This window comes from Coffea arabica, chromosome 1e (genome assembly GCF_036785885.1).
Source record: "Coffea arabica cultivar ET-39 chromosome 1e, Coffea Arabica ET-39 HiFi, whole genome shotgun sequence".
In the NCBI taxonomy this organism is placed as follows: Eukaryota; Viridiplantae; Streptophyta; class Magnoliopsida; order Gentianales; family Rubiaceae; genus Coffea; species Coffea arabica.
Window position 1 is genome coordinate 44,666,165 of NC_092311.1, and position 17,682 is coordinate 44,683,846.

General features: G+C 39.8%; 2 protein-coding genes across 2 annotated transcripts; both read left to right on the forward strand.

Annotated features, from left to right (window-relative positions):
- The first annotated feature begins 3,007 nt into the window (after window positions 1-3,007).
- On the forward strand, window positions 3,008-4,113 carry LOC140018556 (uncharacterized). The gene is made up of 2 exons (XM_072071515.1): window positions 3,008-3,349; window positions 3,478-4,113. The coding sequence occupies exons 1-2, from the start codon at window positions 3,008-3,010 to the stop codon at window positions 4,111-4,113; spliced, it is 978 nt and encodes a 325-aa protein (XP_071927616.1).
- Window positions 4,114-12,781: 8,668 nt separating this feature from the next.
- On the forward strand, window positions 12,782-16,527 carry LOC113695128 (serine carboxypeptidase-like 18; the record flags this gene model as incomplete). Its single annotated transcript, XM_027214111.2, has 10 exons — window positions 12,782-12,868; window positions 13,141-13,263; window positions 14,298-14,400; window positions 14,875-14,912; window positions 15,034-15,123; window positions 15,244-15,330; window positions 15,777-15,938; window positions 16,041-16,112; window positions 16,194-16,312; window positions 16,398-16,527. Coding segments are annotated over 10 exons (1,011 nt in total), but the record flags the coding sequence as incomplete, so codon positions are not given.
- Between the last annotated feature and the right edge of the window lie 1,155 nt (window positions 16,528-17,682).

The window sequence follows — 17,682 nt, forward strand, 5'->3', positions numbered from 1 at the left end:
CAGTGTCGGCCTTCCTCTTTTTTTTTTTTTTTTTCTCTTCCTCTCCCTCATCAGTGCCACCACCTAGAGGTAATCTCTAACTCATAAAGATGAGATGGTGACCTCTTCTACTCGTTACAAGTCTTCCGCTCGTATAATCAGCAACTGCATCAATAAACTAAGAAAAAATGGGAAAATACTACTTCTTGGACTGTGGCCGACACCCGAGAAGACTAGACAGAGATTTGCTAAGTCGAATGCCCACACCATTACAACTTCAACCCTGGGTACAGATTCGATTAGCTGCTGGAATGCGACCTCCCCGACCATCAATTCGATTCTACTATGTGCCGGTCAAGGTGTTCAGATCAATGCCATCTAGGGTTCGATCAGTGGTAGCTGGGGTCAAATTAGGGCATGCAGAATTGGGGCCAAAGTTTGCTAAAAGAACATTAGGGGGGACTGCGATCTGGTCGCCAAGGGAAGGAGAGGGTGGCGGGGGAGGGGGGAGAGAAAAAGCTAAAAAAAAAATCCATGGCTTCCATTACTTTGGCATCGGAGTGCAAGGGGGAGGGGAGAGGAGAGGGAGAGAGGGAAGGGAGAAGAGGGGAAAAGAAAGGAAAAAAAATTGCAGGTTTCCAATGGGCGACCAGATCGCAACTAGGGAGAGGGGGAGGGTGGCGGGAAAGGGGAAGGAGAGTGGGGAGAGAAAAAGGAAAAAAAAAAATCCATGGCTGCAATTCTCTGGCGTCGGAGGACGACGGGGAAGGGGAGGAGAGGGAGAGGGAGAGGGAGAAGAGGGGAAGAGAAAAAGGGAAAAAAATTTTCCCTTGGCCGGTGGCTCTGGAACTTCAGAGGTAGAGGTGCCGGGGGCGGTAGAAGGGAGAAGAAGAAGAGAAGACAGAAAAGAAAAAGGAAAGAAAGAAAGAAAAAGAAAAAAAAAGTTTTTCATCCTAAACATTTTTCTTACAACTTCTACAGTAATCTACAGTAAAATTTTAGATAAACACCCAAAAAACTCACCTTCCAAATTAGCCATAATTTGGACCATCTTTGAAACCTGGAGCTAAGTCTTTTATTTTATGCCGCTTTATAGTAAAATTGTATCGCATGAGTTGGCAAACAATAATGACATTTGTGTCGGTGAGGAAAGTTAAGGGTCTGCTTGGATTGCATTTTCCATCCGAAAATGCTATTTTCTGCAGAATGGGTCCCACAATTTTTCAATGGAAAGCATCCAACATTTTTCACAGCGTCGGAAATTACTCACCAAAAAACACTTGAACATTACAACTGTAGCAGACAAGACATATAACTGTGAAAGCCTCACTTTATTGCCTTTCTGCTAAACGGTCAGGAATCTTGCAACATCACCCATTTGGCTTAACTTTTGAATCAAAAGATAGCCTTTGAACCGTATTGCTTCTCCGCATCTAATTACTTTCCTCTTTGGAGATCTTGGCATCATTCACATCCCAAGATTTGCCTATCATCTTGCATCAGACTAGCAACCATTAAGCTTGGTCGGCTGTAGATTGTGCCGGGGGGAGCGTATTGAGCTTGGCGTGCGCTTGCTGCCACTGCGGCTCAAACGTTGCTACGTGACGGCGGTGGCTCAAGGCTGTTTCTGTGGCGGAGATACTACATACCAGGTAGGTAGCCCTTTTACTTCCATTAGATCGAAAACCTTCATTGTTGTTGAAGAGAATTACAACACTGCTGCACAAAGTGCATTCAGTAATTGTGAAAATTGAATGGGGGTGTAATTTGGGGTTAGGTGTACGGAACCACCGAAATTGAAGGCCATGCTTACCTTGGTTGTTTGGCTGCAAAAATTGATGATCCGTTTAACCAATGCAATGAGATGAGATCTTTGTATTTGTGGGTAATTTGGAGTGCACATTGTACTGAATGCACCTACATTTATGCTATTTCCCTATTGGTTCGTGAAACAAAGCTCCCTACCCTGCTTAATCCCCCATAATTTTTGGTTAGTTTGTCGATTGGCTTGGGTGTACATATCAAACTGTGGGAGGGAAATTTGCTGGTTTGCTCTGTAGTAGCGCACGATAATACTGAACCTATGTTTTGTTGTGGCCATGGGCTCTGACATACGAGTACCCCTTACGCGAGTGTGGTTACGGGTTGCAATTTTGTCTATGCTTTTCAGTACGAATCTTTTTATTACAAAACACAGATATGAAGCTTGATACGTAGAGTAGATTTGATGCCTTTGTTTGCCATACTCTTGCTTCTGAACACTCCAGTTAATGAGGTAAATCATGTTTTGTGTATTATGTGTGCCATGGATGTCCATTATTACTATCAATGCTTGTTAGCAAGTGTAAAGTAATACAACATTTTCATATCCTGAAATGTAAAAAAAAAAAAATTTATTCCATTGAACTGTGGATTCCCTTAGTGGATCCAGTTTAAGGTATTTTACAAAGTTTTTGGTTTATTTATCCAAACCACTGTGTAATGCATATCGAAACAGGCCAGATGGTTGGTTAATACTACCAATGACGTCTTTTGTTTGATGCCTTTCGGCAACAGAAAACTTTTTTGCAACATCCTTGTTTTGGTTGCATTCCTTCCAGGCATTGGCATACCCTCTGATCTGTGCTGCATCTATTTCGATCGCCTGTACACCGTTTGATGTCTTCGAGTCCCTATAAAATAAAAGGTGAAATACTTACGTTTGCCTTGTATTCATGGGATGGGATAATTAGTTTGCTTGTATATAAGTCACTGCTTTGGGTCATATTTACACGTACTTAACCTTATTTTTTCTAACAGTACCACCTATCATTTAGGAACCTCCCCTACGCCGTGTTCTAGTACGAGCATTTCTTGTCAATCAGAGAGTGGATCAAACGATCTTGACGGGTGCTTGAAGTACTATCACAATCGTACTTTAGTGCAGGTGTTTCAAAGACTGCCCTATTTGTTGTGTGGTTTTTTAATGCCTTTGCATATTGCCACTAATGGTCGACTGATTCAGCTTTATTTGGAAATTACGTGTTAGATGGCCCGAGGCAAGACTAATGATAGTGGGGGTTCTAGTGCCATTGCCAAGTGGGAATACGAAATAGAGTGCTATTATGTTCAGCTGTTGCAGGAACACAAGGAAGTTGGCAACTTGTCCAAAAATAACATAAATGCCTGTGTGTTTGAGGATGTCCGGAATAGACTGAACATGAGGTTTTGCCATAAGTCATACGACTGTGACCAAGTCAAAAGAAAGTACTACAGTTTCATGAGGGTTGCACGGCTATTCAAGGAAGTTGGTAACCAAACTGACGTAGGGTGGAATGAAACATTAAAGTGCTTCTCTGCACCAGATTATGTTTGGAGATACTATGGCCAGGTTAGGGACTTGCACTTAGTCAATCCATTTTATCAAATTGGGCAATTCATCGTCTATGTCCTGTCCAGAAGTGTCTTAATTTGATTAATTACTGTTTACGCCTAAGTTTCCACTTATATTTTGTTTAGGAAAAAGATATAAGTCTTATCAAGAATCGGCCCAGCGAACATTACTGGAATTTGGTTGAACTTTTTGAAGATATTGGTGCCCTAGGAACTTACGGCCAGTCTTCCAATGACCTACCTCTAACTGGGGAAGAGGCCCGATCAAGGCAAATGAACTATGGTAGAAATGGGGGTGACTGTACAATAGGTACTGAGGGGTCTACGCCAGGGTTGGAAATTCCAATTGATGTAGACGCTGAGAACTGCGATGCGGTCTCTGACGAGGAGCCACAACGCCGGGGTGGCAAGAAGGGGAAGCAGAAGAATAGTCGAGGTACCTCTTCTGTGCAAGAGGGTTCAAGGTCTTTGTCTGAGAAGAGAAAGCGTGATGAAATATATGATCGTGCTTACGAGGAGTTTGGCCTTGCAGCTAAGGCAAAGCGTGAATACTACTCCAGTAAGTCTGGATCATATAATTCTCCTGACCCCAATTCTCAGCACTCCGCCGCCAACTGTGTAAAAGAAGTGGACAAATTACAAACCTTCCTTCTTGAAGGCCAGGCCAATAAGGCATACGCTTTCTTTAAGGAAGATGTATGGAGGCAGATGTTTATAGCAATGTCCTCTGCCCAGAGGATTTCATGGATTAATAGCCTGTAACGTGATAGCCTGTAACGTGATCTTTGAAATCATGTTATTCTCCAGACGGAACCGATGACCTTGTACTTGAGAGCACTTGGTCTAGTTTTTAAATAGTCTGTTGTACGCTTATGTAGAACCGTCCCACGTACTAATTGTGGGTTTAGTCCAAACTTAGATGTTGTCCGAAGTTGTTGTTCATTGCTTTGTATGTCAAAACTGAAGTTTTAGAATTGGCAATGAAAGAAACAGAAGGATGGTATCTTGTGGTTAACTTAATGGCATGGCATGTTACACAATAAGTACTTCTATTACTAATGCGCAGCTGGCCTAATGAACTGGAGATGTAATGAATTTTTTCTTTTTTTGGAGTTGAAAGTCCTTTCAACATTGTAATCAGAATATTATACAACAGTAGGACTTCCTACGTCTTCTCTCTTCTTCTGGTTTTAAAAAAATCAGATGACTTCTAGCTCTCTTGCCTCTAGCTCTCTTGGCGCCGGTACTTTATGCTATTAAATCACCCAAAACTTTGCTGAAGCTGAGGAATAGAAAGTAACTATTGTTACTATGAGCATGCTAGTGCTTAAGTAAAGCTCAGAGAGTTAGTAAGGATATATCCCCTGCCGTACAAGACAAACAAGAAAAACTGGTCCTACCATATGAAGTCTGGGCAAATGCTGATATAGATCCAGTGATTTTAAGGCCTAGCATTACAAGCTTAATATACTTTTCAGACTCTGTATACAAACAACTTTAAGGGATATAAAATAGTACTAGTTTACATGAGCTTGGTTGGTACCTCAATTTGCTCGCTTCCATGATTTCCAGGTTAGATTCAGTAGTCAAAACATTGTTAGATTTAGTTGGAATTAGGGACCCCGCATAGTTTATTTGGGTACTTAGGTAAAGACTATCAATATGGCCAAAAAGAATAAACTTAGGATGCAACCCTAGTGTTCACAAATGGGTCGAGGAAATAGGACAAAACAAACTGAATAAAGGACTATATAACCGACTAAGGGTTGCAAGTTAATTTTCTTGTAAAGGACCACAGATAGTACATTTCACAGTTAGTGGCAAGTTAATTTTCATCCGAGCTACAACTATATAACTAAATGTGCAAGCTGTTTTCACATGTTGTTGCCTCTAGCTCTCATGGATTGCAATGTCCACATGTTGTAGGTTTAACTTACATATAAATAAATGTCCCACGAACTTGTTTTTATGGATTTCAGCATTGTCAGCTTGTACACTGGGTTTCCCTTTGTGCCTTATTTGTCCACCCAAATACATCTTTTGATCTCTCTCGGTTGGATATCCGTCATCTGTTGAACCTTCCAACGCGTGATGTTTAACTTTGTAGATGATAATCGGAGACCATATTGTTTGCAGATAAAAGCCACAATGCAGAATATAGTTGGAGAACAACATAGTGATTCATCGTCCGATGATGAAGAACTTGAGTTCTTAGCTTTGTTTGGTGTTAATGCACCTTTGAATGCACGCTACAATGTAGCTGGTGTGGGTGGCGAAAAGCGTCGTTTTTATGACGGTGCAAAAAGTGGACAGGACTGGATCGATGACCTTAAAGCAGGACATCATGACAGAATGCTAAATGCCATGAGGATGGATGTTCCTTCTTTCTTAAAGCTATGTGAAATTTTAGTCAACGGAAATTTCATTAAACAAGATTATCGCAAAAGGGTTCAGGCTGAAGAGGCTATAGGCATGGCTCTACATTGTGTGAGCCATGATGAACGGCATCGAAATCTTGCCGAGAGGTTTCTCCACTCCACTGAAACGATCCACAGGAATATTAAGGAGGCATTGCAAGCTATTGTGCGTTTAGCCCCGATTCTAATACGGCCGAGGAATGAGACTGGTGTGCATCCCAAGATATACAACAGCAATGCCTTTTATCGATGGTTTAAGGTTAACAGCTTCTATTGTCCTTCCAAGACCTTTTGTCCGTAGTCTTGCAAGCAATTTAACAGGATACTAGATTGTGTGGTTGTTCCCCGCTTCTAATACTAATATACACTTAGTTGTTTTCACATGGTAGGACTGTGTTGGCGCTATAGACGGAACTCTGATTCCCGCCAGTGCGCCACTAACTCGGCAACGTGTTTTTCGTAGTAGAAAAGGTGAAATTTCACAGAACGTGCTAGCTGCTTGTGACCACGACATGCGATTCACTTATATTTATGCTGGTGTTGAAGGGAGTGCTCATGATGCTAGAGTTTTTCAGCATGCTGTGTTGTCCCCTGATTCTTCATTTCCAATGTCGCCTGCAGGTTAAGTTATCCTTCCTAATGTTTTGTCTTTTCACAATTGTGAAACTGGTTTAAGTTCAACTGATTGTGTAAGCTCTCCGGGCCTAAGTAACATGGTTTCCCTTCATCTATGTCCTCAACTAGGTAAATACTATCTTGTTGACTCGGCTTACAAGAATATGCCTGGTTTTTTGGCCCCGCATAAGGGCCACAGATACCAACGAGACCAGTTTGGCGGGGGATCTGGTGGACCAAGAGGCAAGTATGAGCTTTTCAATCACCGTCACTCGCAACTCCGCGATGTCATTGAGCGGACCTTCGGCGTGCTAAAGGCTAGATTCCCAATCTTGAAAGGGCCAATGCCAAACTACTTGATGAATAGACAAGTAGAATTGGTAATTGCCTGTTGTGTATTACATAACTTTATCAGGGATGAGCATCCGCATGATGAGTTGTTTGCAAGGGAGTCCGGGGAAGATGAAGAAGATTATGCGGATCCGGGTGCACAACCCCAGCAAATTGACTTATCTGCTGCAGCACAGCGCAATTGGAATAGTTTTCGGATGGCCATAACTGATCACATGTTCGACCACCGGAATGGGAGATATGTTCCACACTAGTATGCCTGTGGTGTGCCAGTTTGATGCTCAAACTTAGCTTCAAGTGTTTTTGTACTATATGAAATATTTGTACGTAATGGCTAAAACTGTAGCGGGGAACTGATGTACCTTTTGCATTCCAATTTGCCTTTATTTTGGATATTCTGGACTGATCGCTATGTAACCTTGTGCTAAGATATGTGTTTTCTCTGTTTACACATGGCCCTAGTATTATGGTTTTGCATAACCAGATTTTATTCTCTGTTCGATTGCTCCACCTTTGCTCGAAACTGATTCAACAGTGTTAGGTCTCTTTGTCCTACTGGTAAACCTCGGTGCCTGCAAAATTTGTGATAGTGAATCTGTTTGAAATAGTGGAAATATGAGGGATATAATGAGTAATGCATCAGACTTACATTTGTAAATTTTTTGGCCATGTGATTCTCTACGCCACCAAAGGCCATTCATATTCCCAGACAAACATCGGCTCCGGTGTTTCATTTCGGAGTTGCGCCAGTGTTTCCCTGGAACGCAAAAGGCCATTCTTATTCCCAGTAAAACACCGGCGCCGGTGTTTCGTCCAGGAGTTTCGCCGGTGTTTCCCTGGAACCCAAAGGCCATTCTTATTCCCAGACAAATCTACGGCGCCGGTGTTTCATTCCGCTGTTGCGCCGGTGTTTCCCTGAAACGCAAAAGGCCATTCTTATTCCAAGGAAAACACCGGCGCCGGTGTTTCGCCCTGGAGTAGCGCCGGTCTTTCCCTGGAACCCAAAGGCCATTCTTTTTCCCAGGAAAACACCGGCACCGGTGTTTCATCTGAGGGTCGTGCAGGTGTTTCCCTGGAACACAAAGGTCAAAATACATAAAATAACACCGGCGCCGATTTTACTCTTCTTAAGATGCGCCGGTGTTTCTCTGACATACAGATAATGAACTTTGGCTTTCGAGCATTGGCTTTTGACCGAATTTCTAATTTCGACCGCAATTGTCTAAACCAAACCTTCAATATACTCTTCGCTTCGCCGCTTCAGTCTTCCTCGCTTCAGCCCAATTCATTTGTTTTGATTGTCATTTCTCAGCTGCTACCGATCAATTCAGCTCAGCTGGGTATTGGTAATCCCTTTTTCCCTTTTTTTCCTTTCATCTTCGCTGCTTCACATTTGGTTGCTGGGTTTGTAGCCTTCGCCGGTTCATAGCCTTCTGTCCTCTCCGCCCTCTTCCGTCCTCTTCGCCGTCGCTTCATTTCTCGGCTACTACCCATCTCAGCTTATACCAGGTTTGTTTATCATTTTTCCCTTTTTTTTCCTTTCGTTTTGGAATACTGGGTTTTGGTTGCCCTTCCGTCCCCTCAGCCCTCTGTATAATGTTTATGTACTGCTGTAATTTTTGGGCATATGATCCTTATTAACTTGTCATTGCAGCAGCAGCTAAAAGATTATATTGTAGGCTGATCTGCCTAAATCATTTTTTTTTTGGTTTGTCCTAAATTAGATAAGCTGATTAACCTAAATCAAATTAGATAAGCTGTCAGCCATCTTGCATCCCTGCAATTTTCATTTTTTTTGACTCGGTAGATAATTTGGTTGCCCTGTTGTTGAGTTGCGTCGTTGCTGAAACTGGAACTTAACAGGGAGGTAGACTCCCTGTTAATGTTTTTGGCTGACAATGAAAAATGTCAATTAATTGGTGGTCAGGTATTAGATGTTGGTACTAAACTGTTGAATTCCCAGTACTTCACTGCTAAATTCCACCAACGGCCTCAGTAAAAGTCTTTTTCTTTTCGTATTATCTGAAAACTGGATTAAAAAAAAAGGAAAAAAAAGTCCTCGGACTTTCAGTTGGACAGCCTATCATATGGTCCCTTGTGTCACTTAATTCAGTAATTGCTTTCCGTAGGCATTGTGGAGTTGTATTATAATTTGATATTGAAGCATGTAGAAAGTTTAACTCTGATTCAAGAACTTCCATTTGGCGAATTGGGATGAATTTTTGACACGTTTGATTACTTGGTGAAGTGAAGTGAGAATTTGACAGAAGCTTCCAAAACATGTTTTTCAGTTGTTGAACAAATCTTCTTGTTTGTCTTGTCAGGTTAATATAACAGGTTAACATAGATATAATAACCATGACTCTTTCAATAATAATCTCATACTACCATTTATCATAGTTGCCAGTCTTTCAATCTTTAGCTAATATAGGTAAACACTTAATCCTATAATTCGAAAACTGTAATAACCAAAGTGCAGTGACACAAAGATTCTATGATGAAACAGAATTTGATTTTCTGTACAGCGAGGTTCTTTTCTTTCTTTGGCCAAAGCTTTTTCTGCTTCTGTCTATAAGACAAAATGTTTATACATATCCGGTTTCTGTCCTTTTGGTTTATATTCTTCAAATCATCTTTTCTACAATCCAGCATTAGTGTATTTCACAGAAGCTCAAATGCTAGTCCACTTATTAAATAATATAAGTCCCTTGCTAGGCTCTTGCTACTAAATCGTTCCGTGACGTCCTGTTTCTGAAAGCCCTTTTACTTCCATTAGATCGAAAACCTTTTGTCCGTGGGTCACAATCGAAAACCTTTTGAGGAGATTAATTAGGTGTTGTTTGATTTAATCAGTTTTGGTCAACGAAGCAACGTAGCAAACTTGAGTCAGTTGACAATGCCACCTAGGAATACAAAAAGAGGCAAATGAAAGAGGAGTCGGGACCAAAACAGCGGTGCTAGCACCAGTGCAGGCCCAAACTTCGATGTTAGTAGGTTCAGTTCAGTTGAAAATCAAGATTGGTATGTCGTTCGTGCTAATAATACAGTTCTAGTTGAAGTGGACCTTGATCCTATCTTTGATGGGAAATTTCACTTTCGAGAACAGTTTGCAACAATGGGGTGGGACTGTATGTTGAATCTACCTCGACGGTATTACCTGAATTTGGTGCTGCAATTCTATGCTAACATCTCGAATAAAGGCAGTGTCAATTCTGTAGAACTACAGAGTTATGTGAAAGGGGTACATATAACTCTAACGAGACAGACTCTGTCTGAGATTTTAAGAGATGATGACGAGGGTCCCGTGTTTGAACATGGAAAGTACATAGTCCGAGGGGATCCAACATGGCAATTCGAGGTCACTCTCCCTAAGTATACCAGTAGCTTTAATTCTTTTAAAACCATAGCGGATCCTGTCACGGGGGACTTAAGAATGGAATTAGCACCTATTCCCACTAAGAGTCTTACGCTCCGGCACAATTTATTGGTATATTTGTTGAACCACAACATTCTGCAGGCTTCAAGCAGCAAGAATGAAGTCCGGGTAATGGATGTGTATTTCCTAGACAAATTAGAGGCTGGTTTAGGCAATGTATCAGGGATTCCGATATCCGCAATCATACTCGGTGCCATGTCAAGAACTGCAGTGTTTAAGGGGGCTAAGAAAGCACTACCCTATGCTAGGACACTAACGCGTATCTTTGAGCACTTCGGTGCAAATTTGATAGGTGAATCGTACAACACTGCATCAGCAATAGTGAACCAAGCCACAATCAACCGAATTGCCTATCGCAATGAAACGGAATTGGGTGAGAAAGAACAACAAGAAGAGGGCGAAAACAGGCAGGCCGCAACTGATGCAGGGTCTTCTCAGGCTACAAATGGGCGAACGATTCATGACATGATTGAAGCTGTGATCACTGAGATGCGTTCAATGCGTGAAGTGGTTGATCGGTTGGATGGAAGAGTAAATGCAGTCGAGGGGCGATTGTCTGCGATCGAAGACAGAGTGGAGGCATGGAGTGGCGGTCAAAACACAAGCCGAGTGGGGCGAAATGAACACGAAAATTAGTCACAGGCTATAATCTTTGTTTTTAGATTATTCTTTTGTAGCTAATGTGCTAGGCATATGTTACAAGTCTAACACAGTTGACATGTCAATATATTGATTTGCTATATGACATTAGGGACTAAAGGAATGTTGGTTATGAGCTGCTGCATATCCTTGCTTTCATTTGTAGCCTTATCCGTAGGTTGCAATTTTACTCCGTACTATGGCCAGGTGTAGAATGTCATGATGAAATGGCTGAACCTGAGGTATGAATAACAGACATTGTTATTTCAATGTAGGACTTATTTTTATATCTGCTGCATTTATCAATGGATTCCTGTCAATTTTTGTATGCCCCCGTTCATAATGGCCACTCATGCTAATTGACTGGGGCCTCTGTTTAGCTTTGCAACCAGCAATCTGCCACTTTTAAGCCAATCCTTTGTTGCACTTCGTAACATTGGGCCTGTTTAGCAACATTACCCAGGCAAAACTGCACCTTTTAGTTCCACGTCTATAGCAAACGCGAGGAATGTTCATAGGCAGTTTTGAAATGATCATTGCAATCTCAGGTCAGAAAACTACCCTATTCGCTTGGCGTGCCATTGTTTTATGTTCTGGTTTTCATAAAAGGCTCATGCAGGAGAATTTGGATGCTGATTTTAATTTAGTGCCCTCGTAGCCTTCACCTTTGCATATTATAGATCCAGATCATAGTCCCAATTCTCCTGACCGTTACAGCCTTTTATACTTATTTTAAATCGCTTGCTGAGACTATGTTTCAGATAAGGCAATTGATTGCCTAACCAACAATCAAAAGGTTGGCGCCATATTTTCCAGTGAAATTTCCAGCAATCCAAACAACATACTTGAACAAGTGCAATCCAAACAAGTTTCCATGTTTTCCGTCGGAAAACAATAGTGATTTTCCATCGGAAAATCGAAATCCAAACGCCACCTAAATTTGTGGCTACGATAAGGCGATTCTCAGTAGACATAGCAGCTTGTGGGACCTAGATAGAACTCTATCCAAGTGTATGAAGTCTAAAGTTGCTCTGGGCGGTGCCCTGAACGAGAGATAGGCCAAGCTCAATAGAAAAGTTGCAGGTGCTCCTAAGGCATCCTATCTTCTGCGGCCTGTTCTTGCTGCTAGTTTATGTTCAAGCATGTTCAAACCTTGTTATGGCTGGTTCCATAGTTAAGTTTCTTCCAGGATTTGAAGGACCCCTCCCCTTTGAACTCGAAACCGGGTGAGCCACTAAGCATAACATATATATAATAACAGTAGAAATTAACATTGATCAAAACTTAGAAGAAATAGTTGATCCATTTTCTGATATTATCAGGTATATTGGAGTTGGTGAATCAGAGGATGGGCAGCTCTTCTACGCTTTTATCAAGTCAGAGTCAAATCCTCAATCGGATCCTCTTATCCTTTGGTTAGATGGAGGCCCTGGCTGCAGTTCATTCAGTTCACTTTTCTTTGGGATAGGTGAATTCTAATGCCTTACACTTTGCATTAGGTGTCACCAAAAAAAAAAAGAACAATTGCGCCACTATTTTGATCTTGATTTTGTATAATCTTGAAACTCTGCAAATAGCTTTTCTGGTTGAAACTCTGCAAAAAAGACAAAAGACGTTGTCTGGTTGACGAAGCTTTATGTAAGGTTTTTTGTTTTGTTTTTTTTTTTTGGGTAAAAATATTAATTTTATTGAATAGCATCCATTTGTCGCCGGTAGCAACTGCTACAAACATCTGTACAATAACTAACTACACACTCACATCAAATTAAAAAGCCCAAAATATTAATCAAGCTCCAAAAACACGCACCTAAATATTTTTTCATATGCATTACTACAATAAAGCTTTTGAAAAACATTCCTAAAAACAGCTAATTCAAATGGAGCCATAATCTTTATTTGTCTTTAATGTTCAAGTGATGATGACTGATAAACTGGAGTGCCAGCATTTGATCAAGTCACTGGCCCGTGATTTTCTGTTGCAGGACCAGTAATTTTGGAGCCAGTGTCGTTCGATGGCACTCTGCCCAAGTTGGTATTAAATCCCTCTACTTGGACCAAGGTAAACTCAAGAATTGAGTTTCTCTTTTCTTTTATTTTATTTTCTTGCGAGAGAAAAAGAGATTTAAGTTGATGAGTATATCTTAAGACTCATAGAAGTGTTACATGAAAAGGTTATTGAGAAACATATATAAATAATATTCCAAATTTTTTCTTTTTTCCTTTTTTTTTTGAAATAATGTTCAAATAATCTTTATCCAAACAAACCTAATTTTGAAGATTAAGAATTCGAGTTGACTGCAAGGTTGAGAATCATTTCTTGTTACTTGTTAGGTTGTAAGCATCATCTTTCTGGATTCACCAGTAGGAACGGGTTTTTCTTATGCTAAGACTGCACAAGCTTCTCAATCTTCTGATTTACTAGCCTCTGATCAAGCTTATGAATTTATCAGGAAGGTACACGCCCATCACTCAGCTAATTAATGAATTGTAAGGCTTCATGGAATGTTGGACAATTACTAATCAGGAAAATGCCATATTTGTCTCTAGACCCTTTATTATGCAAAAAGACCAATGTACTATCATTTAATTATTTTCCTTCTGAATAGTGGAATCCTGCATGGTCTGCCCAAAATTGCCTCCATTGGATTCAAGTTCTCTATGAAAACGGTTTTGATTGTATGGAACAGTTGACAGTGGAAGATGAATAAAAGTGACATCAATAATAATTGGCTATGGTAGTTGATAGGGTGAAACATCTCAAGAGAGCCCATCAAAGAGTCCAATATGTAAATTAGGAATCCAACTCTAACCCAAAAGTTTAAGTCATTGGATCTTGGGCCCTTACTTATATATTAATCGCTCTTTCTCCATCTCACGGATCATTGTGGAACGTAATCTTTTACTCATGAACTTAACAGTAGTTTCCGCAGTTAGCGTCATGGGAGCTATAGTAGAGGAGGAGGTTAGGCATGTGGCTCTTGCATGGGGAAAGATCCCAAAGTCTCGTGAAAGGCGGCAATCTCTAGAATGGAATATCCCATTCACAGTGTTTAGTTAGTGAAATGTTCTGATACAGGCTCCTATGATAATTAGTTTAACATGTATAATGAAATATTCTATCTCTTGTACAAACTTGTCCCATATCGATAAACTTACAGTTTTACCTTAAAAAGATAGTGGAAGATGACTAATTTTGAATTTGATGCTTACAATTCAATTTTGGGTACAAATTTCAATAAGCGCGGCAATTTGTTGTCTTTTTGCATGTTGTTGTATCTTAATGTCTACAATTGGTTTGCTAGTGCCTATGGTACACAGTGCAATTACAATTGCCTTTTATAGAGGCTCGGGTGGGCGATATTTATTACGTTTTTACCAATTTGAACCTTGAGTTAAAAGCTTAATTTCCTTTGAAATGGGAAAGAAATTATAGTTAAAAAGATGTTTACCTTTTACAAGATTGCTTTTGATAGTTGATTATACTGCAGTGGCTACATGATCACCCAGAGTACAAGTCGAATCCATTCTATGTTAGTGGAATCTCGTATGGGGGCATTCCTGTTCCAATATTAACTCAACTTATATCAAATGGTAAGATTTTTTCAATGTGGCTCTTTACCCTGGGGAAGTTTTTTGGTTGTGTTACAATCTAATTATTGAAATTGTTATGCATCTACACAGGCATTGTAAGAGATCTGAATATACTATAAATGCTCTCTGTAAGCTTGTAGTATATGCGAAGTCTCTTTAGGTAGGAATATAGTTGCCACCTTAAGCTAAATGGGTTTTATTAATATAATGCAGAGCTTTAAGAGGGGGAAAAAAGGTTAAAAGTTCCCTCAAAAATTTGCAGGCTTTTTATTCTTTTCTGTCCAATGTTAAGTAATAAGATGCTCCAGAACAAAGCAAGAAAACATTTCTTTGACCAGTTCAGAGTTCTACACTATCTCCTGCCACAAGATGATCAGTTGAAGTTTGCTAAATACAGAGAGTATAGGATCAATGCTTTGTTGCTCTATGACTAGTAAGGCACTAAAACTTGCATGTATTTTGGTGTTATTCCAGGAAACGAGGACGGCATTGAACCATGTATTGATCTTAAGGTTTGTACCTTTGTTGATCTTCTCTTTTCTAGTCTACCTAATCTTGATTGATTACATACTATTTGGAGAAAAATTTATCATCCTGAGTTTAAAACTGAGACGTTTCCATTTATGGTTTCAGGGATACATACTTGGAAATCCAGTGACGAAAGCTTCAGGACTTCTGAACTATAGGGTTCCGTTTGCTTATGGGATGGGGCTGATATCTGAGGTAACTTATTTCTTTTGTTTGTTACCTACTGATATTTTAGAACACTATCATTTGTCACGTGCATTCTTACAACGTAAAATTACCCTGATTTTCTTATTGACCTGTATATTTACAATGCAGTCCTTGAAGGTTAGCTGTAAAGGGGAATATGAAATCATAGATCCTAGTAATCCAGTGTGTTCGAAAAATATGCAGGCATACAATGAGGCAAGCAATCATATCTATGCAATTTTTATGTGACTCTATTTTCAAAAATTAGGCAAGGCCTAATGGATTTACTTAAAGCGCCGCCTAAACTCAAGAAAGAGGGTCAGAGTTAAGGATTTTTAGTATAACCGTTTCTGAATAGTGTAATATCATTTGAAGAAGCAGTAATTCATTGTAACTTACTCGTACAATTTCGTAATAGAGTTTCAGTTAATGTTAGGGGCTTACACGAGCACTGATCGAACATCATATTTCTGTTGCGAAATTGTAAAAGTTAACAATGAATTACTCTAATTTATTCAAACAATAACACACTTTCCAGAAACGGTTGTACTGACAATTGGTTCCTACCCCTTCCCTTTAATTTGTGGGCTACAAAAGGTGGGAAGAATCAGAAAAAAGGAACAGGCAACCAGAATGATGGTGTTAATAATTTTCTTTTGCAGTTGGTTCGTAATATTGACGATGAACAGATCTTGATTCCCGTATGTCATCCCCTTTCACGAGAGCCAAATAAATTATTTACTGGTGGGAGATCCATTATGCAAATGTTGTATGAGAAGTTTGAAGAGCTAGACGTTCGGGAATCTACTCCAGTCAAATGTCGAGTAAGATACTACTAGTATCGTTCTATGTAAACTCGCGGATAAGAGCATCAGTTCTTGGTAGCACAACTGATCGCCGTTTCTTTTGTTCACTGGCAATCGTAGATGGAATGGGTTAAGCTCGTTGAGCACTGGGCTAACAACAAAAGTGTCCAAGAGGCCCTCCATGTGCGAAGGGTATGTCTAAATCGAGCACTATGGTATGTAGCATTTGAATGCCGAAGCAAGCCTGAACTGATTTCTGTAATCACATTGCAGGAAACTATCGGACAGTGGTTAAGATGCAACGATACCTTGCCATACATAGAAAATGCAGGGAGTGTTGTATCATATCATGCAAACCTTAGCACTAAAGGTTATAGATCCCTTATATACAGGTTTGGTACCTAACTCTAAATCTTGATGCATGTAGATTAACAGCAGTGATTTTAAGTACCGAAAGTGGAGTACTTTGTGATGCAGTGGTGACCATGATCTGATGGTACCGCACATTGAAACTCAAGCATGGATAAGATCTCTACATTACCCAATTATTGACGATTGGAGGGAGTGGATTCATCAAGGCCAAGTTACCGGGTTGGTTCAAGATTGAAAATGTTCCTTTCTTGATTACCATTAACACGAGATAAAAGATAACTTTACCCAACTCATCTAAATTTGTTCTGTTTTCCTGCTCCCAGCTATACAAGGACCTATGCAAATAGGATGACATTTGCAACAGTGAAGGCAAGAAATTCCTGTTTCTATTGCTTCAATGCAAGATTTGTTCACATGGCAACAACTAACAACATGGTTAGAACATTCTTGGGACTAACTAGCACCCCTTTTTCTTTTTCTTTTTTTGGGTGAAGGGAGGAGGCCATGTTGCTTATGAGTTCAAGCCTGCCGAATGCAGAACTATGCTTGAGAGAAGGATATCGTATCAGCCTCTCTAATCAGTTGGCATATGGATATGAACATCTTTGATCACTTCCGAGCATCAAATGTTCCACTCTTAAATATAAATTGTTGTGACTTTGGGTCATGAGACGCTTCTACTCCAAGTCTCCAATGGATTGCCTTCTTATCGAGATATGATTAGCAGAAAAGTGAATAAAATGTAGTAGTTAAAATGGGAATCACGTTAGCCTCCAAACCTTTCTATATGACTGTTGAAGCTTTTACTTTGAAAATGTGTCATTGAATTAAATTTCCTCAATTTTGCAATAAATAAAATTTTGAATTCACAGGAAAGTACAGGTTTGGCAAAGAATTCAAATATTTTTTTTAAAAAAATTGTTACTCCATTAAACATGAATGGAGGGAATCTACCAAAGCATTTAAAAGGTGCAGAGGAGTAGGAAAAGGAATTTCTTATTCATAATTGAAAAGCAATTTTCTTGAGAACACTTTTAAAAACTAAAGAATATCAAAAGAATAAATCCCTCATGTCTAGGATTGTTCTAATTACTTTTTCAGCAAAACTATAACTCAAAAGTACCTTAAAAGCTTCTTTTTTTTTTTTTTAAGATAGCTCCAAATTACCTGTTTGTGGTCACGGATAATCTGGTCATCAAAGGATTACACTTGACTTACACTTGAGTAGATTCAATCTTTAGAAATTCAATAGGTCAAATTGTGCTACCCATCTCAAAAAGTGGTGCGACTTAATCTAGACTATTGAATTTTTAAAAATCGGATCTTCCAAGTTTTGGCTGAACGTGTTAAGGGTATCAGGATCTCTCTATTTATGATGAGCTTGGCAACA

Excerpts from the sequence above, each read along its gene's own strand:
- LOC140018556 (XM_072071515.1), top strand. The coding sequence starts at position 3,008 with ATGGCCCGAGGCAAGACTAATGATAGTGGGGGTTCTAGTGCCATTGCC. Across the intron at positions 3,350-3,477 it reads TTTGGAGATACTATGGCCAG|GAAAAAGATATAAGTCTTAT; the intron begins GTTAGGGACTTG and ends TATTTTGTTTAG.